Source organism: Ictidomys tridecemlineatus, chromosome 1 (genome assembly GCF_052094955.1).
Source record: "Ictidomys tridecemlineatus isolate mIctTri1 chromosome 1, mIctTri1.hap1, whole genome shotgun sequence".
NCBI lineage: Eukaryota > Metazoa > Chordata > Mammalia > Rodentia > Sciuridae > Ictidomys > Ictidomys tridecemlineatus.
Window position 1 is genome coordinate 23,538,640 of NC_135477.1, and position 25,604 is coordinate 23,564,243.

The window sequence follows — 25,604 nt, forward strand, 5'->3', positions numbered from 1 at the left end:
ACAACTCTAAAAACTAAATAAAATTTCCTTTCTAAATACTGACCAGAGAATTTTCTGTTTCCTCATCATCATCTTCCTCTTTGCCATCTTCAACTTCCTCTGTTACTTCAGCCTTTGCTTCTGCTATCAATTCTCGGATTGGTTTATTGGAATCAACAGTAACAAAGGGATGCTGTTGAGCATTAAAAAGAGCATATTCAGTAACAACTGAAATACCTGCCTGTAAAGGAAGTTTCAAACATAAAGCACACATACTAACAGGGTAAAAATATGAGTAGGAAAAACATAAACAACTTTGCAGAATATTACATTTAGTAAAGTAAAGAGGGGAGGAAGATAACAAAAAAAAAAAAAAAGAGCTTTTGATCAAAAAATCCACAACTGGATTTTTTGTTTTTTTTTTTTTTTTTTAAACAAATCGAATTAGGCCAGGCACTCTCCTATAATCCTAGCAGCTCAGGAGGCTGAGGCAGTAGGATCCTAAGTTCAAAGTCAGCCTCAGCAATGTAGCAAGACACTGTCTCAAAATAAAAAATAAAAGGGGCTGGGGATATGGCTCAATGGTTAAGTCCCCCTGGGTTCAATTCCTGGTACCAAAAAAAAGATTTGAAGTAATTTTTATCAAAAATGAAAAGATCTGTTATATATGGGTCCTAGAAACATATTTGTTTCTGTATATTTAAAAATTTATCATTAAAAGTTTTAAATTAAAATGTAAAGCTAGTTTCAAGTCAGTACAAAGTCACTTCTTAAAAAAGTAATAGCTATTAAATCCTCAATAAAGCTGGGTGTGGTAGCACATGCCTGTGATCCCAGCTTCAGAAGGCTGAGACAAGAGAATCACAAGGTCAAGGCCAGCCTGAACAACTTATCAAATCGAGACCCTGTCTCAAAATAAAAAGGACTGGAGATGTAGCACAACAAGCACTTGCCTAGCATGCACAAGGTCCAGGGTTCAAAAAAACTTCAACAATGAAATTACAAAAAGCTTTACAGTTCTATCCAAAGTATCTATAATCACCTATTTTGTTTCTGAGATGGTTTTAATATTCTTAAAAGAAAATATTCATCTCTGTATACTCAACACTTAATAGTGTCTGTCACAGACTAAAACTTTCAAAGTAGTAAAATAATATTAGAAAGTGTATACTAGGGATATGCTTATTGCACACAGCAAGGCAATTTTTTTCTGCTTTCCTCCCAACCCTCAAATAAATAGGTCAGGACTAGTACAATGTAGGAGTTACACAAATCATTCTAACAGATTTGTCATTCTGTTTATTTATCTATAATATTAATTATTTGACAAGCTTTTATTTCAAATATTACAAGCAGATCCCACTAACCAAAATTAAACTATCTGATCACTTTAACATCATTTTTTAAAAGCAAAAAATATTTACTACTGAACACAATAATAAAAAATAATTAAAAATTAATTAGTTCGTGGTCCCTGTCCATAGGAGCTTGCTTTCTAGTAATTACAGAAATATAATGGAAATAACTAACAAAAAGAAAAGAATGTAATTAAACTAAATCAAAAAACACAAGAAAGGGCTGGAGATAGAACTCAGTTGGTAGAGTGCTTGCCTTGCATGCACAATGTGCTGGGTTCAATCCTTAGAACCACACACACACACACACACACACACAAAAAAAAAACACAAGAGAAATGGCTTATAAGAAAAAATGGCTTAATTTCTCTTAGTAATGGCAGCACATGTTAGTAAAAAGCAAATGTTGACTACTATATCATATATTTCATCTTTCCACAGAGAAACTCAAGTGGGAAAAAAAATAACCACAATAAGTGAATTTGAAATTGCATTATTTTTAAGAGATGTTAAAACAATACAATTTGCTATTATCACACTATCCCTATTTTACCTGCAGTAGTTGAGATGTAGTCCACCTGGCATCCACATTCTTTTCCAAGCATTTCTTTAGAAAGTCCTTAAAATTTGAAGACCTTCAAAATAAAATTTTAACAATGACATTCTATTTTACTTTCTTGTTATTAAAATCAAACAAAATTCCTTAATAAACCATGCTTAAGTTTAATTATGCATATAATCTTATTCATTCACCATTAAGATATCTAGTTGGGCTGAGGCTGCGGCTCAGTGCTAGTGCACTTGCCAGGCATGTGTGAGGCACTAGGTTCGATTCTCAGCACCACATATAAATAAATAAATAAAATAAAGGTCTATCTATAACTAAAAAAAAATTTTTTTAAAAGAAAACTGGGGCTGGGGATATGGCTCAATTAGTAGGGTGCTTGCCTGGCATGCGTGAGGCACTGGGTTCGATCCTCAGAACCACATAAAAATTAAAAAAAAAAAAAGAAAAGAAAACCAGTTAATGAGTATAATATGTTATAAAACTTATTCTTCTATAAATATATATTAGACATATATTAAGAAGGTACATAGTTGATCACTGAGATACAGCTATATATTTACAAGTATGCCAAAAAATCACAGATTATCCTATTATACTAAATTTCAAAAGTATATATCAACCACATATATACGTTACTTTCTTACACCACAGAAAATACTTTTTTTCATGCAGAACTCACTCAGGTTTTTTCTCTGTGTGGTGTAAGAAAGTAACATACATATTTTTTTCCTTTTTTTTTTTGGTATAAGGATTGAACCAAGGGCACTCAACAGCTGAGCCACATTCTCAACCCATTTTTATTTTTTATTTTCAGACAGGTTCTCACTAAGTTGATCATGGTCTTGCTAAGTAGCTAGGGCTGGCTTTGAACTTGTGATCTTCCTGCCTCAGCTTTTGGAGACACTGAGATTACAGGCATGTGCCACCATGCCTGGCTGATATAATTTTTTTTTGTATGGTCATTAAGTCTTGAAAATATAACCAAAATCAATTTTCTGATTCATGTAGTTTTTGTACCACATAACCAAACTTAAATGCCCTTGGAAAATTATAAAAAATAAAATGTTAAGTTTTGCTTCCTGAAAATCTTTCTTTAGAATAATTTACCATCGTGATGGCTGTGCTAATGTAGGAGGTTCAGATTTTGCTATTTTTAGCAGCACTCGCATTGGATTTAACTCATGATGAGGTGGTTCTATCTCAGCCATTTCTATTAAAGTGATACCCAGGGACCAAACATCAGCTTTATAGTCATAGGGTCTGTCCTTCGATGTCTCACACATGACTACTTCAGGAGCCATCCTATGAAGACAGAGAATTTGAAAAGTTGTTAGGATGTTTAATTTAAGAACTGTTATTAAAAAAAAAAAGAACTGTCATTTCAAACCATACAGACAATATAATAATTATTATTTGTTATTATTATTGAATTATAACTATTGACATGACTAATACTGTAAATTCATAAAAATACCTACCAATATGGAGTGCCAATAAAAGAATCCCTTCTTTGAATTGTCCTTGTGTTTTTAGCTGATACTCCAAAATCCGCTTAAAATAAATAAGCATACATTAGCATTAATGATAGCTTTTAAGCACAGTTAATTGTACTCAATGGGGCAGAGAAGGGGAATATTACAAGAGTGAATAAGGACACTCTTATTAAAGGGTAAATAAAGTAGAAATAATTTCTCTACCATTCTAATCTTGACTATATAGTACCACTTTTCAAAAGCACTGCCAAGTTTACATCCTCAACACACTAATACCACCATCTTCACATCTTCAGATGTTAAATTCTTCAAAATTGAAAACAAAAAATACTAACTTCCAAATAGAAGAGTTTATCCACTTCAAAGCAAACATCAACTAGTGCTACAGGATGCAATTAAATCAACATTTTTTTTCCTATGGTGTAAAAAAACAGAAATTCTACCAAAGGAATCTTTATGACAGCATTATGATTTGCAAACATCCTTGTAAAACTGTATCAGAAAAGAAATTGGAAACTTTGTGTTTTCTGATTTAAATTATAAAAATAGCCACATTGTAGCTTTATCAGTTGTCAACTCCATCTCTTCATCTCAGATAACCACTAAAGAACCAATTCATTGTTTTGAAAACTAAATAAATAAAAAGAATAAAGCATTTTCCTATCTTTTAATATGAACTATAGTTCTAAATAGTCAAATAGTTAAAGAGGAGTATCATCTTATTAAAAAAGATTGACAATTCATTTTGCCACCCAAATAAAAGAAGAAATCTAGGTATGAAGCATCTAAACACCAATAGCTGCTAACATCAGAAAAGAACAAAGGGAAACATTACATGTCTCTTGATGAAATAATGCAAAACCACCTGTTTGTTTTACCAAAGGATCAGACTTGAGACTCATCAAGATTTTGGATTCAGTTACCAATTTGAAGGAAATATAAAAAGGAAATTATTGAAATCATCATTATAATGCAATCAGCAAAAAGCAGTTGGAGGGAAATGATAAAGGTCAAACAGCCCAGGTCCTTTGGGCAATGTTTTCCACCTTGCTTTCATTACTATTTCACTGAAGGACCCTTTTAAGACAAGTTTTCCTAATCTTCCCAGTCCACATAAAAATTTAATACCACACATACACTGTATGTATGTTCTTGTATTCTGGATCTTTGAGGGAATCACAAACCACTATAATATCTAATATTCTTTGCCCCAAACATACTAATTATTGTTCTCTGGATAGAGACATTATTGCCTCCATAAGAATGCACACTATCATGTTAAGAAAGAGATATAGGGGGCTGGGGTTGTGCCTCAGCAGTAGAGCATTCGCCTAGCAAGTGTGAGGCCCTGGGTTTGATCCTCAGCATCACATATAAATAAATAAAGGTATTGTGTCCACCTACAACTAAGAAATATATATAATTTTTTAAAAGAAAGAGATATAGGGGATTCTGCAAATTAAAGGAGACTTAAAAAGAAAAATTTATATATGGGCAAGTTTAAATTTTTATAGAGATGAATAATGGGTGACTGAACCATTAAGAAATGCAAGGAAGTCACTGCTGTAAAAATCAGGATGAAGCGTGGAGAGAGGAGGGACAGTGACTGAGATAGACAAGTAGAAGAACCTCTGGGATGTCTAACAAAGTTTAATTTTTTTTTACCTAGATGATGATTTCAAAAAACTTTTGCCTAAAAAGCTACAAAGTAACTACACTATATGGCTTTTTGTGTGGTTTTCTATATCTGTGTTTATGTCACATTAAAAAAGAAAAAATACTGCTGCATATGTGTAGATGCCATGACAAAATAGTTAAAAAAAATATTTATAATAGTTGCATGTATTTTGTCCTTTTAATATGCTTCCAAAATGTGCAAATTAAGACTCCATCACTATATTTTTTTTTACAATTTCATATCTTATATGGGTTCTATCTTCTATTTGAATAATGGATGAAATAATCTCCAATCTAAAATCTACATCTAATTCTTACAAAGTTCATTACTTATTCCTTCAGTGTAAGAAAACAAAATTAAAATACTAGTACTTACACTTACTTTAGGTATCCTTTTCAAACCTAATGTTACTTTGTTAGTTTATCTAGGGTACTATATTAATAACATAGAGTATAAAATTAAACATGAAAAAAAGAAACCTGCTAGATTTAAGTTTTGGAAATAAAGATAAAATTGAGTTAGTGGTACTATACTATATTTATTCTAAATGTAAAATATTAACATGTATTAAATCTATTCACAAAAATTGAAGGAAAAAAAACCTATCTTTTAAAAGTTTGTCCTTTTGAAAATAAAAAAAACTATACTTATGGGCTGGGGTTGTAACTCAGTGGTAGAGAACTTGCCCAGCATGTGTGAGGCACTGGGTTTAATCCTCAGTAGCACATAAAACTAAATAAATAAAAATAATGGTTTTGTGTCCATCTACAACTAAAAAAAAAAATTTTTTTTAGGGCTGGTATTGTGGCTCAGCGGTAGAGCACTCGCCTAGCACGTGCAAGGCCCTGGGTTCGATTCTCTGCACCACATAAAAATAAATAAAAGTTTTGTGTCCATCTACAACTAAAAAATAAATTTAAAAAAATTTTTTAAACTAACCTTTCCTACTTTTTTTTAAAAGTGTTATATTAAAAATCTATAGGAATCTGGAAGCTAATGCATATTTATCTAAGGAACTATTTAAAAAAACTAGTAATGAGTAATTCTTCAGATGTTACCTATTTGAGTAATAAAATAATATTAAGAAACACACACACAGTGTAAATCTCAGAACACAAATACAAATGTTTTATTTAAATGAATAACTTACCCAATTTAATATCTCCATCTAAGGTAAAAAGAATGTTGCCAGCTTTTAGATCTCTATGGATGATTTTATTATCATGTAAGTAGTTCAATGCCTCTAAAGTCTGCTTGCAAACTACTTGTATTTGGGACTCAGTTAATGGTCTCTCAAGTTCTACAGAAAGTAAAAACAAATTTTTTTAATTTAAAAATCTGCATTTTTATATAATGAAAACATAGCAGTGAGCTATATCCCTTTTGGTATATACCATCACTGTGAACTTGTCAAAGATCATATAGAGTAAATTTATTTTACAAGAACTAAATATCTACAAAATAACTTTCCAGCTATATTATACAACATTTCATTTTAGAACTACAATTATCCAAGAATGTGAAAACACAATTAGGGGCCAGGGTTGTGGCTCAGTGCAGTGGTAAAGCACTCGCCTAGCACGTGCAAGGTACTGGGTTGTATCCTCAGCACCACATAAAAATACAATAAAGGTATTGTGTTCAACTACACTAAAACAAAAATTTTTTTAAATTGATTTTTTAATTCACTGAACTTCACTCAATAATTATATTACACATACATATATATAAATGGTTGAAATCCTTTACTCTTAAGAGTAATTTAAGAGATAAACATAAAGAATAAAAAGGTATTTACCAAGCATCACAGCATCTACTGCTCCACCTGCACAAAATTCAATGAGGATCTGCATGCAAATAAAAAAGCACGTGTCTAAAACTACATTGAGTTTCAGAATTTCTTCTTCAATTTAGCAAAAAAGATAAAGAAATAGACACTGAACAATCTGGGTTATATAAACAATATTATGGTAAACATGAAGATTTTCTTTGTCAAAAGAGTTATAATTCTTAAGTAATATACATTCAAGAAAGCACAAAGAAATCACATTATGAAAGGAAGTGAGTTGTTGTTAAAATTCTCTAAAATTACCAGGTACAGTGTTTTTATTCTATTAAATGTTCACTTTTTCATCACGGAAAGATTTTATTACTCCCATTTTAAGATAACTATTGTGGAATTATGTAATCAATTATCTTCATTCTTTAAATATATATATGTATATACATAGATAGAATGTGTGTGTGTGTATGTGTGTATATATATGCAAAGCAAAAGTCCCTGCTTTTTTCTCTCTCTACAATACTTAATTTTTTCAGGTGTTTGCCAATTATAATTATTTTCAATGTCATTATATTCTGTAAAAAATAATTTAGAAGGTATATCATTATTCATCCTCTAGATGAGTAAACAGATTTACAAAGGTTAAGTGATTTATACAAGCTTCAAACTGATAAGACTAGGATCAAAAGTATAAGCTTTCTGCAAGAAGTGGTGGCACATGCCTGTAAACTCAGAGACTCTCAAGGCTGAGACAGAAGGATCACAAGTTCATGTGCTATGCAAGTGCTCTACTACTGAGCCATAACCCCAGCCCCTGGATCACAAGTTCAAAGCCAGCCTTAGCAACTTAGTGAGGCACTAAGTAACTTAGTGAGACTCTAACTCAAAATTAAAAAAAAAAGGGGGGGGGGGCAAGGGCTAGGATGTAGCTCAGTGTTTACGCACTCCTGGGTTCAATTTACATTCCAAATAAATAAGTGTGTGTGTGTGTGTGTGTGTGTGTGTGTGTGTGTGTGTAAAAAGCCATTTGAGGGTGCTGGGGCTGCAGCTCAGTTGTAGAATGCTTGCCTAGCATGTGTGAGGCACTGGTTCGATCCTCAGCACCACATAAAAAATAAATTAATGAACAAAGATATTGTGTGTCCATCTACCACTAATAAAATATTTTTTAAAAAATTTAGATTTCCAGTCAATAATTCTTTATGTTGCTTACTCTTCTCCCCTAACACTTTGCTTCTTTCTTCAAGGAAAAAAGCTAAAACTCCATTTTAAAATCTCTCTTGATTAAACTATGCTAGAACAGAACAAGTAACTGACTAGTTATCATAATGAATATTAACATTTTACTTTTGTATCTGTGCCTATTTTCTTAAAAGTGAACGAAATTTATATCTACAACCTTAGTCACTATATAATGCACTGAAATTGAGCCTGGTAATATATTAAGATATTTAACATTTACAATAAGCATTTTATACTTTATACATGATTTACAAAAATTTTTAGGATAAAAATTTATAAGCGACTTCTAGGAAAACAAAGAAAATTTAACAAATTTAAAATAAATACTTAAACTACAATAAGGACATCTAATTTCATACTTTGGGAAATTCAATATTCTTAACCAAGTTTTTCTACCTGGATCCAATGTCAAACAATTAGGATGAAACTGGTATAACTGGAAACTTAAATCTGAACAACTGTTGAAGCTGTGGGTAATTGTGTTATTAATGACTCTCTCATCCACAGATCAATTCTCTTTCAAGTAATATAAGTAAAAAAATAGAAGAGGTAATACATAAAATAGGTTTTCACTCTCTCTTTAGGACAATTATCTCATTTAAGCCATTCCATAGATCAGTATGAAATACTTACCCAAAGATTGTTTTCATAATAGAAAGCATCTAGAAGCTTGACTATGTTTGGGTGATCACAAGATGCTAATATATCAATCTCAACCATATAATCTTCAAGTTCTTCTTCAGATTTAGTGTCAATCACCTTTGCAGCTGCTAAAACATTGGTCTCTTTATTCTGTGCCTAAAAATGAAAGTACCAGAAGTGTCACACTTCAAATGTATACTTTTAAAAATTTATTTTAGAGTAGTTTCAGGTTCACAGCAAACTTAGCAGAAAACAGAATTCCTTTACACCCCCTACTTCCTCCCTCACACACAAAACCTTCCCCACTACCAAGTCTGCACCAGGGTGATAAATTTGCTACAATGATAAACCAACATTAACACATCATTATCACTCAAGCCATAGTTTACATTAGGGTTCACTCTTGGGGGTGCTCATTATCTATTACTTTCAACAAATAAACAAATGGCATGTATCCACCATTATAATATAACACAAAAGTTTAGTGTGCTCTAAAAATCTTTTGGCTATTCCCTTCTCTCTTCTCACCAACTTCTGGCAACCCCTGATTTTTTTTATTGCCTCCTTAGTTTTGCCTTTTCTAGAATGTCATAGTTAGGATCTTACAATCTGTAGACCTTTCATATAAGCTTCTCGCCCTTAGGAATATGTAAAGTTCCTCCAGGTCTTTTCACGGCTTGATAAATCATTTTTGTGGGTTTTTTTTTTAAGTACTCAATTATATTCCAGTTTAGCTGTGCGAGTTTATTTATCCATTCATCTGATAAAGTATATACTGATTGTTACCAAGTTTTGGCAAATATGAATAAAGTTGCTATAAAAATGCATGTGTAGATTACTATGTGGACATAAGTTTTTACCTCATTTGGATAAATACCAAAGAATGCAAGTGTTGGATCCTATGGTTTGTTTAGTTTTGTAAGAAACTGCCAAACTATCTTCCAATGTGGATGTGTCATTTTGCAGCAACGAATGTGAATTACTGTTGCTTCAAATCATCAGCATCATTTAATATTATCAGTGTGGATTTTCACCAAATAGGTGTGTAGTAGTATCCTATTGTTTCAACTTCCAATTCCCTAATGATATGAGATATGGAGCACATTTTCTTTATTAGCCAAGTTTATATCTTTGGTGAGGTATCTGTCCAAATTTTGTTGAGGTATCTGCTCATTTTCTAATTGTTGAAGTTTTGGTGGGTTTTTTGTTGTTGTCTTTCTTTCTTTCATTCTTTCGTTCTGTTCTGGTTTTCAGTGTTGGTAACTGAACCGAGGACATGGTACATGCTAGGCAATTGCTCTACCACTGAGCTTCATCCCCTGTACTTTTTTTTTTTTTTTTTTTTGAGAGAGAGAGAGAGAGAGAGAGAATTTTCAACATCTATTTTCTAGTTTTCAGCGGATACAACATCTTTGTTTGTATGTGGTGCTGAGGATCAAACCTGGGTCGCACGCATGCCAGGCAAGCGTGCTACCGCTTGAGCCACATCCCCAGCCCCATTCCCCTTACTTTTTAAAATTTTATTTTGAGACAGGATCTCACTAAGTTGCCCAGCTAGCCTCAAACTTATGATACTCCTGCCGTAGCCTCCAAGTCGTTGGAATCACAGACATGCAACACCTGGCCAATTTATTGGTTTTTTGTATTGGGCGCTTGGGGATTTGAACCCAGGGTCTTATGCATACCAGGCAAGCACTTTACCACTGAGCCATATCCCCAGCCCCAATTTATTGTTGAGGTCTTTGCATATTTTGGATAACATTCCTTTATCTGATATGTGCTTTGAAAAAGTTTTCCCCCACCTGTGGCTTGTCTTCTCATTCACTTGACATACTATTTTAAAAAGATAAATAGTTAACTACAACTTGCTATGCATACTGCTAAGTGCTTTATATGCAGAAGAGTTAGTGCTTTAAATCATCCCACCGAGTGGGTCAGAGTGCTAAGGATTCAAATTTGCCACTTATTAGCATGTTGCTTGGGGCAACTTTAAACATTGTATTGTGTATTCAATACAATGTTTGGCACATATAGTAAGAATTCAAAAATATTAGCTAATTAATTTTAACAATACCACCATGATACTTTATTATACCTACTTCAAAGGAAGATATATATAAACTTGGGCAGGTAAAAAGGTTTCCCCAGGTCATGTAGCTAATAAGAGGCAAAGAGTTTTTATATTCAAGTCTGCTTTTTTAACCTTTATCATCATCCTTAAAGGGTATACACCCACTTTGATATAAGGATTACTTTGAGGTAAAAGCACTTGAAAAAACAAATGCAAGAAGAAGATTCTTACAAAATTTCCCCATTCTCTTCCTGAAAAAAGATTTAAAAAAAAAAAAAGAATCCTACTAGAAAGGTACCCTCTGTGTACCAAAAAAAAAAATAATAATAATGCTTCAAAGAGAGTCATAACAGAACATTCTGTACAAATAGACCTTATTAAAACAATTCTTATTTTCATTTAGTCTCTCCACACAATTTACCAACTTTTCTACAACAATCTCTTTCTTTATTCAACCTAATACAAAAAGCATGTAAGTTTTGCCTTTCCTTTGCCACATAAAGCTTTTATTAAATTTTATGCTTTTCTTCTGCTAATCTATGCCAATTTAATTCTCAGGTCCAAAGGGCAAAGGTCAAGTTTTTGCCTCCCCTACACCCTTTCCAGTCTTTCTGTATTTCCATCAATTTGGTCATTTTCCCTTGCTCTAATTAATTTAACTTTTCTATTTTCTTTCTTTGGGTGAATAACTTCTCACCAAATGGAAAGTTTCAAATATGTGATAGAGCCGAGATTATTTTTTTAGAAATCAGATTTTAAAATACTAATCAGGTTGTTTCAAAAGACATTTCAGTATTATATGTTATCATCACTTCAACAAAACTGCATTATTACCTAAAAAAAGAAAAAAATATTAAACTTCAATATTTTTTAAATATTAATTTAAAAAAATATTAAAGTTAATAACAGCATTTGAATCAAATGTATGATATGTCAAGATCATTGTAATGTTTTGAGCAACTAATAAAAAATTTTTAAAAAATAAAATAAAAATTTTTTAAAAAAAGTTAATAACAGGGGCTGGGGTTGCAACTCAGTGGGAGACCGCTTGCCTAACATACATGAGCACTGGGTTCGATTCTCAGCACCACATACACATAAATAAAAAAAATAAAGATCCATCAACAACTAAAAAATATTTTTTAAAAAAAGTAAATAACAAATGTTTCAATACATAAATATCCAAATCACACTTTTAAGAACTTATCATAAAGATATAATTTCATAAAATAAAAATATGCCTGCATAAAAATATGATCGAAGCAATAATGCTAGAAAAATTGAATCAGCCTAAATGTCCATTAACAGGAACTTCCTTAAATTATGTAGTATAGTTCTACAATGGAAAATTACAGTCTTTAATCAATTGACTAATCAATTAATATTTCTTAAGATGGAATAGTAGCCACAACACATCAATGACTGAGAGAAACAAGCATGAAAGGTATGCAATTTCCCTAAAAATTACACATGAATTTTCACATATTGATGGCTACATAGGAAATACCTGGAGATACGTCATGGGTAAGGATGGTGGGGTTTCTACACTTATAAATTTCTGTATTTCTCATACTATTTTAATTTTTTAATGGACTTGCATTCTTTTCACAGAATGCAGAAGAAATAAAGTACTAAAAAATAAGCATATAAGAAATTTCTGAGATCTATTATCTAATCTTGGAGATAATAAAGAATAAATGAAGCAGGTATCAGGCTTGCACATGGACATTGCCTAAGTAGATTATTGCTAAATTTTACTTCTTTGCGGGGAAAAAATAGAGGTAAAGAGAATACTACTGTTTGGGGTTCAGAGAATATTCTTCAGATATTAAAAACAATTTCCTTACCACTCTAATAAGAACATTCTAATCCACTACATCATCAAATCTGGAATGCCTTTTTAAATTAGCTATTATTTCTTAGTCCACTAAGGAAAAAAGCACTTGGTAATTAACTATGACAATTCATCATTTAGAATTTTTCTTTTTTCTTTTTTTGAGGAGAGAGGGAGTATATTTTTTGTAGATGGACACAACACAATGCCTTTATTTTTATATGGTGCTGAGACTGAGAATCGAACCCAGGTCCTGCCTGTGCTAGGCGAGCATTCTACTGATGAGCCACAATCCCAGTCCTATCATTTAGAATTTCTATTATGCTTTTTGAATGGGTTCTTTTGGACATATTTAAAAACAAGCTGTTATCACATAACTATTATATAAAAAGCTAAATAATTCTTCCTACTCAAGTTTAACTCTTCCAATAACTATTTTTTCCAGTTATATAATGTCTGTGTTTTCCCACACAAAACTGTCCTCTGGCCATTAAAAGCTGTGGTGATGTGGCTTTCTGAAGAGCATCCCACCAGTGTCTCCAAGGTTTTCTTGGAAGCCAATGAATCCTGTTTTATAGGTTATAATGCTGGTACGTTCTTGATCTTACCACAGGCACTAAATGAAGATTTCTGGAGAAGAACCAAGACTCACACTGACTCTTCAAAAGATCCTCAAATAGTTTACTGATTGAAATATTAAGGGTTTGCAACAGAATGATACCAGAATACATGTAAGTTCATAATACACAGGAATGATTGCTGTATCATGACCACCTGGCCAAGAACAAGGACAAAATGGTGTCAAACAAAAACAAAACAAAAAGACATTTCAGACTTTCCCAGTTTCAGAAATGTTAAAAAAAAAAAAAAAAAAAAAAAGACCTGTTGTAACTGGTAAAATTTGGCATTAAATTTGACTCCCTCAGAATTATTGACTCAATTCTAAGTCTCTTTGGAATTGAGTCAATAATTAGAACTCACCCTCCCCTGAGGCAGATGGAATAAACCAGTTAGAGATGAACCCTTCTCTTTACCATTTTAATTTAATTTTGGAAGAAAAAAATCAGAAGGAACATATCCTAAGAGAAGAATACTATAAAATATAGGCACTAGTAGAAGACCAAGAATATTGGGAGTGGAGATACAAGTCATCCTGCTTCTGCATGTTATATAGTCTGCATCTCTAAGATGTCCTAAGAAACAGTAAAGATGTATTTTTTACTTGCAAATGAAATAGGATGAAGGGGAAAAAGCAACTGACACTACATAACCTCTAAAGTTCTAGTAACAGATTCTTTATTCTACTACCCTGCATATTATATCAACAATGGTATCATTTGGTTTAATATAAGTTATAAATAAAAGTTACATTAGAAAGTACAGTGCCTCCAGGAGCTATGAATATATTTAACCTTTGAAATGTCCAGAGTTCAATCCCCAGGGAGGGAAGGAGGAAAGGAAGGAAAGGAGAGAGAGAGAGAGAGAGAGGGAAAGAAGGAAGGTGGAAAAGCACAATGTCTCTTATGTTATTGCTTGAAAATAATTTGATTACTCATAAGAATCTGGTTCTAAAGACCTCTAAAACAATGAAACTGAAATAAACACTGCTATTGTATGACACTAATCTTTAAACAAATATAAACAGACTAAAAATATTCTTAAGTGTCATCTATGTAATATCAAAAGGCATGAAAATGCTTCAAATAAGACAAAGGGTTTTTTTAGTGTCTTATTTATTTATTTTGCTTTTTTTATATTGTTCTGGGGACAGAACCCAGGACCTTGCATATGCTAAGCACATGCTCTACCACTGGGCTACAAATACAGATTTAATGAAATAAGCCAGGTACAGTGGCGCATGCCTGCAATCCCAGCAACTCGGGAGGCTGAGGCAGGAGGATTCCGAGTTCATAAGCCAGCCTCAGCAAATCAGCAAGCCTCTAAGCAACTTAGTGAGACCCTGTCTCCAAATAAATATAAAAACAGCTGGGGATGTGGTTCAGTAGTGAAGCACACCTGGGTTCAACCCTTGATACCAAAAATATACATGTACTTAATGAAATAACTAAAGATTAATAAAATAATGGAATAACAAATTCCAGATATTAATTTAAAATATAATTTCAGTTGCTAAAAGATTTCTAAAGATTAGTCATGAACATTCAAAATCACTGTTTTTACTTTCACGACTGATCAATACAGCTTGGTCACTTTACATAAATAAATAAGGAGCTGAAGGAAAGCATATCTTACCTGAATTTTCTGTACTGGTTTTATGCGCTAAAAAAAGGTGGGTAAAAATTTTTCAATAGTGATTATGTCCTGGGTGATGAGTAATTTTTAAATCCTTATTTATTTTCTTTCTAGAATTCTACATTTTCTAAGCCTATAAATTTTTATAATGAGAAATATAATTCAATATTTATTTTTTAGTTGTAGTTGGTTGCCCATGCTAGGCGCACACTCTACCACTGAGCCACAACCCCAGCCCTGAGAAATATATTTTAATAAATTCTCAGCTGGACCCAGGCATGTGACACATGCTTGTAATCCTAGCAACTCAGAAGGCTGAAGCAAGAGGACTGCAAGTTTAAAGCTAGCCTTGGCAACTTAGCAAGACCTTGTCTCAAAAATATAAAATCAAAAGGGCTGGGGATATAGCTCAGTGGTAGAAAGCCCCTGGATCAATTCCCAGCACCAAAAAACTAAACAATTTTTATTGTTATTCTTATTATTCTCAGCAGAAATTAAAAGATCAGCCAAAAAAAAAAATAGAGATGATTTCAGTCCCAAAGAGGTTATTAGTCAATCTAAAGGGAAAGTCAAAAAATCATGTAGAATAAATACAAAAGGAACATTTAAAAAAGAATAAAGAATTCAATCAATTCAATAATCACTGGGGTTGATTCTGTTAATATGGATGATTTAATCTCAAGGTTGAAAACTAAAAGGTATCCTTTATCCCACCCACCAAAATAAGAGGTAAAATAAGAAGTATGAGGATATTCAATCATAACAAAATATAAAAACTAAACAAACCAAACCTCAGATTAGGATCATCTACTATATTCAAGGCATTGCTCAGGGCCGAGGAAAACAAAAAGACAACACACCTTAGTGAGCTGGGTGCAGTGGACCATGTCTGTAATCCCAACAGCTTGGATGGCTGAAGTAGGACAGGATGGTGAATTCAAAGCTAGCCTCAACAATTTAGCAAGGCCCTAAGCAACTCATCAAGACCCTGTCTCTAAATAAAATACAAAAAGGGCTAGGATGTGGCTCAGTGGTTAAGTGCCCCTGAGTTCAATCCCAGGTACCAAAAAGGAAAAAAAAAAAAAAAAACACTGTAGTGACATCTGTTGCAGGAATAAAAGAATAAAATGCAATATAAAAATATACTGAAGTATGGTCAAGTGTTGATCTGCTAAAATCAATTCATTCTTTTTAAAATGTTTTTATTTGTTCTTTTTAATTATACATAACAGTGGAATGTATTTGACCTATCATACATACATGGAATATAACTTCCCTTTCTTGTGGTTGTATATGATGTGGAGTTTTACTGATTGTATATTCATTTATGAACATAGAAAAGTTATGTCCAATTCATGATGTTTTTCATATTCCCATGCTCCCTCCCTGATATCATCCACATATCAGAGAGAGCATTCAGCTTTGATTTGGGGGGGATTGGCTTTTTTCACTTAGCATGATGGTCTTCAGTTCCATCCATTTACCAGCAAATACCATAATTTCATTCTTCTTTATGGCCGAGTAATACTCCATTGTGTAAATATACCACTCAATTCATTCTTTCAACAAATATTATGTGCCTTCTATGTCAGGTACTGTTTCAGCTGCCGACAAAATAGCTCTTATCTTATGGCACTTAATAATTACAGGAAATGAACAGTTGATAGGACAACAAATAAAATAGTATACAGGGATTAGCACTTTGGAAAACTTAATAAGAAAAATAAGGAAATGGGGAAATGGGAGCACACAGGGAAGAGATTTCAATGTAAATAGGGAGATTAAGCCTAAAAGAGAAAATAAATGAGTATATAAATAGATAAAATTCAATGATTTTATTTTAATGCTTTTTGAGACTAAATTTAAATTTTCAGCATTCTGCAAACAATAGGGTAAAAAATTTTCAAATTATTTTAAGTATGAAGTCTCTCTTTTTCCTCCTCTTTGCAGCCTCTCTCTAGTGCCCTCTATCTGTGAAACTTAAAAGTAAGCAGCTGACAGGGCAGAAATGTGACGCGCAGTCTTAGAAGCAGCATCACAAAGCAGAAAATAGAAGGGTTATGTTTGTAGGTGAGAGGAAATCGTTTAATAACTAGCATGAGCTTTCTAAAATCTATGAGGATTGCAGATGGGAGAACTAAGACACAAGCAGTACCATGCATTTGGATAATAATAAATTTCCAAAGTTCCAAAGACTTAAGCAACAAGAAGGATGATAGTATAAAGAAAACAAATACTTTAAGACTGTTGTTACCTGTTTTAAATTATACATTAATTCTGGTGATCTTTTCCTCATCTTGGTAAGATTTTGGTAGGAACAAGTGTCAATATTAAATAAGAATAAAATTATTCATCAGGGCTGGTGGCTAAATGGTGGAGCATTTGCCCATTAAGTACAAAGCCCTGGGTTCAATCCCTAGACTATGCCCTCCCCCCCTAAAAAAAAAAAAAAACAAAAAAAAACACTGTTTTAGTCAGTTATTTCACTGCTGTGAATAAAAGATCTGACCAGAACAATTGTAGAGGAGGAAAAATTTATTTAAGGGCTCACAGTTTCAGAGGTTTTAGTCCATAGAAGGCCAGCTCCATTCCTCAGGGCTCAAGGTGAGGCAGAACATCATGATGTAAGAGTATAGCAGAGGGAAATAGCTCACATGGTGATCAGAAAACAGAGAGAGAGGCTCCACTCGCCAGATACAAAATATATACCCCAAAGCCAAGCCCCAGTTCCCACCTCCTCCAGCCACATCCTACCATTTCAGCTACCACTCAGTTAATCCCTATCAGGGGATTAAATCACTGATTGGGTTAAGATTCTTACAAGCCAATCATTCTCCTCTGAATCTTCTTGCATTGTCACACATGTGAGTTTTGGGGGGACATCCAACCATAACCACCACTTAAGACATAGTTAATTATTGGTGAAAGCTATGTTCTATAAATTTGCTGTAAGTATTCACAAATCATAGGGTAATATATACATAAAATGTGTATGAGTACATCTGGAGGGGCGTACACACATACACACACAGATCACATAGGTTATAATCTTAAATACTAAAAATGATTCATTCTAATAGGTTCTTTCTTTTACGAAAGAGAAATGAAGTTCAGGAGTGACATATGACTGACCTGATGCCATCTCAATAATATATGCCAGACTTGGGATTCAAACCTCATCCAACTGGCCCCAGGTTCTTGCTCTATACTACAGAATCGCAGAATATCTCCATCCACTGATGATCCTCTTTTGACAATTGACACAACAAGGCAAAGTGTTAACTTGCTCAACTTTAGCTGGAAAAGTGCTGAGGATACTATGATTTGAATGACCCTTCTAAAACTTATGTTTAAATTTAATTGCCATTATGAAGTGGGACCTTTAGGAGGTAATTAAGCCATGAAAGTTCCATCCTCAAGAGTAGGATGAGGTTGTGCCTCAGTGGTAGAGCACTTGCCTAGCATGTGTGAGGCACTGGGTTTGATTCTCAGTACCACATAAAAAATAAATAAAATAAAGGCATTGTGTCCATCTGTAACTAATAAAAATATTTTTTTTTAAAGAAGAGTAGGACTGGCACCATTATAAAAGGCCGAGTTCATCCTTCTCTTACTCTCTTGTCCTTCCACCTTCTGGCAAGGGATAATATAAGTAGGTCTTCATTAGATTCCAGCCCCTTAATCTTAGACTTCTCAGCCTCCAGAATTATAAGAAAATTAACTTCTGTTCTTTAAATTATATGGTCTATAGTATTCTTCTATAATAGCAAAAATGTACTAATACAGAAGATATAATTTTTTCATAGCTCTAATACAATGTAAGCACTGCTAAGTATAGAGGTTAGGAAATGTGCAAATACAGATTTTGTAAATAATGAAGGTCTTTCCAAATTTCTGCAAAATATTACATAAATTCTTTTTCTAGAAAGTATTTTCATGTAATTTCCTGAATTATGCAAAAGAAATATGCTTTACAGTCTCTTTATATTCCCAAACACTATTTTAATTTTGATGTTCTGGTTATTTATTTAAAACATAATTGGTTAGTCAAGATAAATCAATAACAAAATGATGTCAGTAATAATTTAATTTTGGCTAACTGCAATATCCAAAATACTTTACCAATTCTCAGATCACACAGATTTCCCACTTATTTCCTACTTATTTCAGACTTACTGACTCAGCAATATGAATTTGCTGAAAGAAGCACAATTAATAGATAACCTAAGAAATACATAGATTAGTGGAGCTGGGGTTGTAGCTCCAGCACATGTGAAGTACTGGGTTCAATTCTCAGCACCACATATAAATAAATAAACTAATTTAATAAAGGTCCATCAACAACTTAAAAAAATTTTAAAAAAAGAAATACATAGATTACATAGTTGAAAAAGAAAAAACTGAGAACATAAGAGACAGGAGATTTTTTTAATATTTAAAAATAAGACAAAGATGTACCATTTTTAGAAATTAATTCAAGAAAAATCATGGTTTTTAAGTATAAGGAAACCAATTTCATTTATAATAGCATTGAAAAGAATAAAACACTTCTGAATTAATCAAAAAGATGAAAAACAAAATAAAAACAAAACACCACTAACAGAAATAAAATATAAAAAAGTATATCACATGTTGCTAAATTTTGCTAAAATTTCAATAACTACCAAAGCAACCTACAAATTGCATGTAAACCCTATCAAAATTCCAACATATTTTTGCAGAAAGCTATCCTAAAATTCATATAAAATCTCAAGTGTCAGCAAATAGTGAAAATAATCTTAAGAAGAGCAAAGCTCAAGGAATCACACTTCCTAATTTCAAAACTTACCATATAGTTGAAATAATCAAAACAATGTAGTACTGGCAACAAAGACAGACATACAGAATGGAATAGAGAGCCTAAAAGAAATCCTGGCATATATGGTCATGATTTTGACAAAGGTGTGACCATCCACTGGGGAAAGGACAGTATTTTCAACAACTCATGCCAGGAAAACTGGTATCCACATGCAGAAGAATGAATATGGACTCTAATGTCACATACAAAATATAAGCCTAAACTTCAGACCTAAAACTATAAAACTCTTTGAGGAAAACATAAGGCATAAGCTCTGGGTTTGGAAATGACTTATTGGCTGTGACGCAGGCAACAAAAGAAAAAACAAAGCAGACTTCATTAAAATTTTTAATTTTTGTACAACAAAAGAAAATTAAAAATTTTGTACAGCAAAAGAAAATAACAATGTAAAAAAGTAACCTACAGAATGAGACAAAATATTTGCAAATCAGATACCTGATAAGAATGAATATCTAGAATATAGAGAATTCTATATGGTGCTGAGAATCAAACCCAGGACCTCACACGTGCAAGGAGAGCACTCTACCTCTGAGCCACAACCCTAGTCCCAGAAAAAAAAATTTCTACATTTTTTATTGGTGTATTGTAATCATACATAATAATTGGATTTCTTTCTAGGAGTTTATCCTAAAGAAATAATAAAATTTTCACAAAACTATACCATAGACAAACATCTAATAAAGAATGAAGGCAATGCAAAGCAATTAGGAAAGGATGGTCCTTCACAGAAAATGGCATTGGGACAACTGGCTATCTACACAGAAAAATTAAAACTGGATCCCTATCTTACACTGTAAACAAAAATCAACGCCAATTTAATTAAGACCTAGTATAGATGTCTACACTATAAAACTTTATACAGATACAGGAGAACATCTTCATACCCTTGGGTAGGAAAGAATTTCTCAAGACAAAAAGCATTAATCAGGGCTGGGGCTGTAGCTCAGTGGCAAAGTGCTTATCCAGCATGTGTGAGGCACTGGGTTCAATCCTTAGCACCACATAAAAAATAAATAAAGGCATTCTGTTCACCTATGACTACAAAAAAAAATTAAGTATTAATCATGTAGAAAAAGTTAACAAATTGGGCTGGGGCTGGTGCTCAGTGGCAGAGCACTTGCCTGGCATGTGTGAGGCACTGAGTTCGATCCTCAGCACCACATATTAAAAAAAATAAAAAGGTACATCAATAACTTTTAAAAAATTTAAAAAAGAAAAGAAAAAGTTAACAAATTGGATGTCAAAATATAAAATGTCTATACCAAAAAAAAAAAAGCATACAGTGAGAGGACAAACCACAAGCAAAAGAAAATGTGCTCATCATACAAATAACAATGGATTAGTACGTAGAATTTATAAAGACTTCTATAAATCATTAAGAAAAAAAAAAAAGAGAATCCAAAAGACTTTAACAAGTACTTCAGATGAGATCAGGCCCATTCAGGGTGGTATGGCTATAGGCTTTAACAAGTACTTCAGAGAACAGGAAATCTAAACAGCCAATAAATGTGAAAAGGAGCTCAACTTCATTAGTAATCAGGAAGATATTACTTAACATACATCCAGGGTAGAGACTAGGAAAAAGAGGCAAGCAACTATAACGATTATATTAAGATAATTTAAAAATCAAAAACTAGATGTGGTATGTTAGTTTCTTGACCATTCTTTATGAAATTTTGGCAGGATATCCTGAAATAAACTGTATAATATTACGTTGTCATTGATCGCTAATAAGCCACAACACAGATCTTTACAATTTCACGAGACTTTAAAAAGCTCACACCTAGATATAAAATAGATATGCTTAAAGTGCAAAAGTAAAACAACATATCTTGTTTTCTAGTATAGTTCTTCAAATTTGAGATGTAAAAAGACAAGGTACAAAGAAAAATGAAATTTATTAACTTTGTTTACCCTTCTGAAGTCATGATATTAAAGAAGGAAGGGAAAGAGGAAAGATTGACTCAAATACTTTTCCTCCCCCCCCCCAAAAAAAAGCACTCTTATTAACTAGTATTTAAGCACTAATTTATAGGAAGTAGTATGATCAGATAAACTGGAAAAGTTAACCATCTTATAAAATAATGACAAGAATAAGAAACGACTATTCTGTTTTTATTCTCTATACATACACTCATTGAGTTTATCCTTGCTAGTAAGAAACACAGGGATATAAAGCAACTATCTTGGTTTTGACATTTTTCTTTAAATAACCTTGAGATAAGATTACCCACTTAAAAACTATTTTGTGGCTGGGCATGGTAGTGCATGCCTATAATCCCAGCAGCTCAGGAGGCTGAGGCAGGATGATTACAAATTCAAAGTCAGCCTCAGCAATATAGTGAAGCCCCAAGAAATTAGTGAGATCCTGTCTCAGAATAAAATTCAAAAAAAGGGCTAGGGATGTGGTTCAGTGGTTAAGCGCCCCTGGTTCAATCCCAGGTGGGGGAGGTGTCTTTTTAGTAGAGGGACAGGTACACTCATACAATCCCAGCAACGTGGGAGGTTGAGGCAAGAAGGATTAGAAGTACAAGATCAGCCCGGACAATTTAGCAAGACTCTGTCTCAAAACATCAAATTTTAAAAAGCTGGAATATACTTCAGTGGTAAAACATCCCAAGGAGAAAAAGGGGACGTGGAGAACACTACTTTTGAAAATGATTCATCATTAGGAAAGAAAAAGAAATTATTCACTGGGATTCAGAATAGTGTTTTCCATTAAAATCTATTCTGAAACTCTAAAACAATTCTTATTCTCAGTACAAAAAAATAATATTTTTATTAAAAAGATCCAACATTTTCAGTAACAACAACAGCATCTTAAATTCAAAAAGCAGTATACCTTGGCATAGAGACTCCACTGTGACAAAATAAGAATATATACTAGAAGCCAAGCATGGTGGCACACACCTCTAATCCCATTGACTTGGGAGGCTACGGCAGAAGGATCACAAGTCTGAGGCCAGCCTCAGCAAATTAGCAAGACCTTGTCTCAATATAAATTAAATTTTTAAAAAGTGGGGCTGGTGACTTAGTAGTTAAGCGTCCCTGAGTTCAACTCTCAGTACCAAAATAAGATAATAAATAAATAATGAACTGCTTCTGTTACTAAACTGGGAAAAGATCTGGATAAACTTAAAATGGAGTTACAAAGAAAAAATGGAAATACAGTAACATTTCACTTATCTGTATATCTGTCAGCATATAAACAGTAACTCTTTAGTTAAAAACAGAAAGCTAACAACGTTTAAAGGTTTAAATTTCTGCTAAAAAAGTTTAAAAGTTTAAAAGCTGAAAATATACTATAAAATAATTCACTAAATAGCATTTCCAGTATCAGATTATTTAAAATTGTTCAGGAAAGATGAATCAACACAATTATGTAAGTGAAAGAAACAAGAAGTATAAATAATTGAAAGAGGAAAAAAACCTGAAAAGGAAAAACAGAAACAAGAAATGAGTGGATAAATGGACAGGCAGACATGTAATAAAGCAAATAGAACAAATATGAAAAACTATAGAATCTAGGCACTGGAAATGTATGTGCACAACTCTTTTAAACTTTCTGTAAGACTGAAATTTTCATAAAGAATGTTGAGAGAAAAATAAATAATTCAATAAGGTGAAGAAACTACAGAAATAATAATAGCTTTCCTACATGCAAACATTAATTGCAAAATCTAATGAAAGAAATATCCCATTCAAAATGGCAACTGAAAACTTAAAATATCAAGGCAAAATTTAACAAGATAATACAGAACTTACACACACACACACACACACACACACACACACTCACTCTTACACACACACTAAAACTTTAAGAGAGAATAATTTTTAGTGAGGCTTTAGAGCAAGCACAATTAGTGTTTGTTCAATTTGTCATAAAACCTGGAAGTTACTTTTTCATTTTCCTTTTTTAGTTGTAGGTAGACACAATACCTTTATTTTATTTATTTATTTTTATGTGGTGCTGAGGATTGAATCCAGTGCCTCACACATACGAGGCACTGGATTCAATAAGCACTCTACCACTGAGCCACGACTCAGCCCTTGGAAGTTGTTTTTTAATAAATTCATTTTCTATTTTTTAAAACCTCTAGAAGTCAGAAAATGAGTTAAATAAATGAAGTCAATACACATAACAGAAAAAGGATTTGTGTTCTACAATTCATTAATAAAAAAATATAACTAATTTTTTTAATGGGCAAAAGATGAACCCCACAAATACTGCACTCAACCAATGATGTTAAACTAGAGATGATTTTGCATTCCAGAAGACATCTGGCAAGATCTAGAGAAACTCTGGATTGTCACATGGTGCAGGGAGGGTGCTTCTGTCATCTAGCAAGTAGAGAACAAGAATGCTACTGAACATCCTACAATATACAGTTTAGGTCTCCACAAAAAAAGAATTCTCTGGTCAAAGAAATCTGATGCTAAATGAGAAAAGTCACACATATAAGATCACATATTGGGTAGAGCATTTGCCTAGCATGCATGAGGTCCTGCATTTAGTCCTCAGTATGGTCAAAATATATATTGTATGTTTCCTTTGGTCTGATATCACTAGAAAAGGCAAAATTTTACAGATAAAAAGCAAATCTGGTTGGTTGGTTGTCTTAGGCTAAGTACAAATAGGAACAGGGATTGACTACAAAATGGGTACAAGGAAACTTCTTGGGGGTAACTGAAGGTTCTGAAACTTGAGTATATTATACCATACTAATTAACTAAAATATAATAATTTATTAAAACTCATAAAATGGGTGAATTTTGTAGTTTATAAATTATATGTCAATAAAGCTACTTTTTTCTGTCCTGGGATTTGAACCCAGGGCCTCATTACATGCCTTTGCAGGCAAACATTCTACCACTAAGCTACACTCCCTGCCCTTTTTCTGTTTATTATTTTTTTTAACTTTGACACAGGGTCTAAGTTACCCGAAGCTTGTCTCAAATTGAGATCCTCCTCCTCCTCAGCCTCCCAAGTTGCTGAGATTATAGGCATGGGCCACTACACCCAGCTCAATAAAGCCACTTTTTAAAATGGGCAAATGACTCAATAAGAAATTTCACAAATATTAGAGACACTCAATTTCATGGGTCATCAGGAAATGTAAATAAAACCAACCACTTACCCTCAACATAATGGCTAATGTAAAATATTCAGTATAATATTAATAACAATAACAAATGTGAGTGAGGATATTAGGGTAACTGGGAAAAATATGTTTTGAACATGTCCCCCAAATTTCATGTTTTAGAAACTTAATCTCCAAATTCATATATTAATGGTATTTGAAGTTGGGACTTTGAAAGGTAACTGGATCATGAGGGCAAAGCCCTCCACTAATCCATTTATAGATTAAGACTTATTAAAAGAGTGGTTTTCGTATAAAAGCAAATTCTCCCTGGCATGCTTGCCGTCTCACCATGTGATAATCCCTCATCATACTATGATGCAACAAGAAGGCCCTCATCAGATATTGAGCAGATGTTGGCATTATGCTCTTAGATGATTCAGCTTCCAGAACCATAAGCCAACAAAAACTTCCATTCTTTATAAGTTATCCAGTCTATGGTATACAGTTAGAGCAATAGAAAATGGATGAAAACACTCCCATATCCTACTGAAGGGAACACAAACTAGTATAACCACTTTGGGAGACAGGCAGTGTCTTCTAAAGTTGAAATACATAAACTGTATAATCTAGAAAATCCTTTTCTAGGTGTATATCCAACAGAAATGAATGCATATATGCACCAAAACAAAGGTGTGAGAATATTAACAAGTCTTTCCCTCTTTTCTTCTCCCAGCACTGGGTAATAAACACAAGGGCACTTT

At 32.9% G+C, this 25,604-nt stretch overlaps 1 protein-coding gene across 3 annotated transcripts in view; it reads right to left on the minus strand.

The window, feature by feature from the left end:
* Positions 1–25,604, minus strand: part of Slk (STE20 like kinase) — a 58,829-nt gene that overhangs the window by 26,023 nt on the left and 7,202 nt on the right. For all 3 annotated transcript variants that reach the window (XM_078015175.1, XM_005333592.5, XM_005333590.5), the window contains exons 2-8: positions 8,732–8,896; positions 6,872–6,920; positions 6,224–6,373; positions 3,381–3,453; positions 3,010–3,204; positions 1,888–1,969; positions 44–172 (exon numbers count right to left, since the gene is read on the minus strand). In XM_078015175.1, the coding sequence (XP_077871301.1) occupies positions 44–172; positions 1,888–1,969; positions 3,010–3,204; positions 3,381–3,453; positions 6,224–6,373; positions 6,872–6,920; positions 8,732–8,896 (843 nt within the window). The remainder of the gene's footprint in view (positions 1–43; positions 173–1,887; positions 1,970–3,009; positions 3,205–3,380; positions 3,454–6,223; positions 6,374–6,871; positions 6,921–8,731; positions 8,897–25,604) is intronic.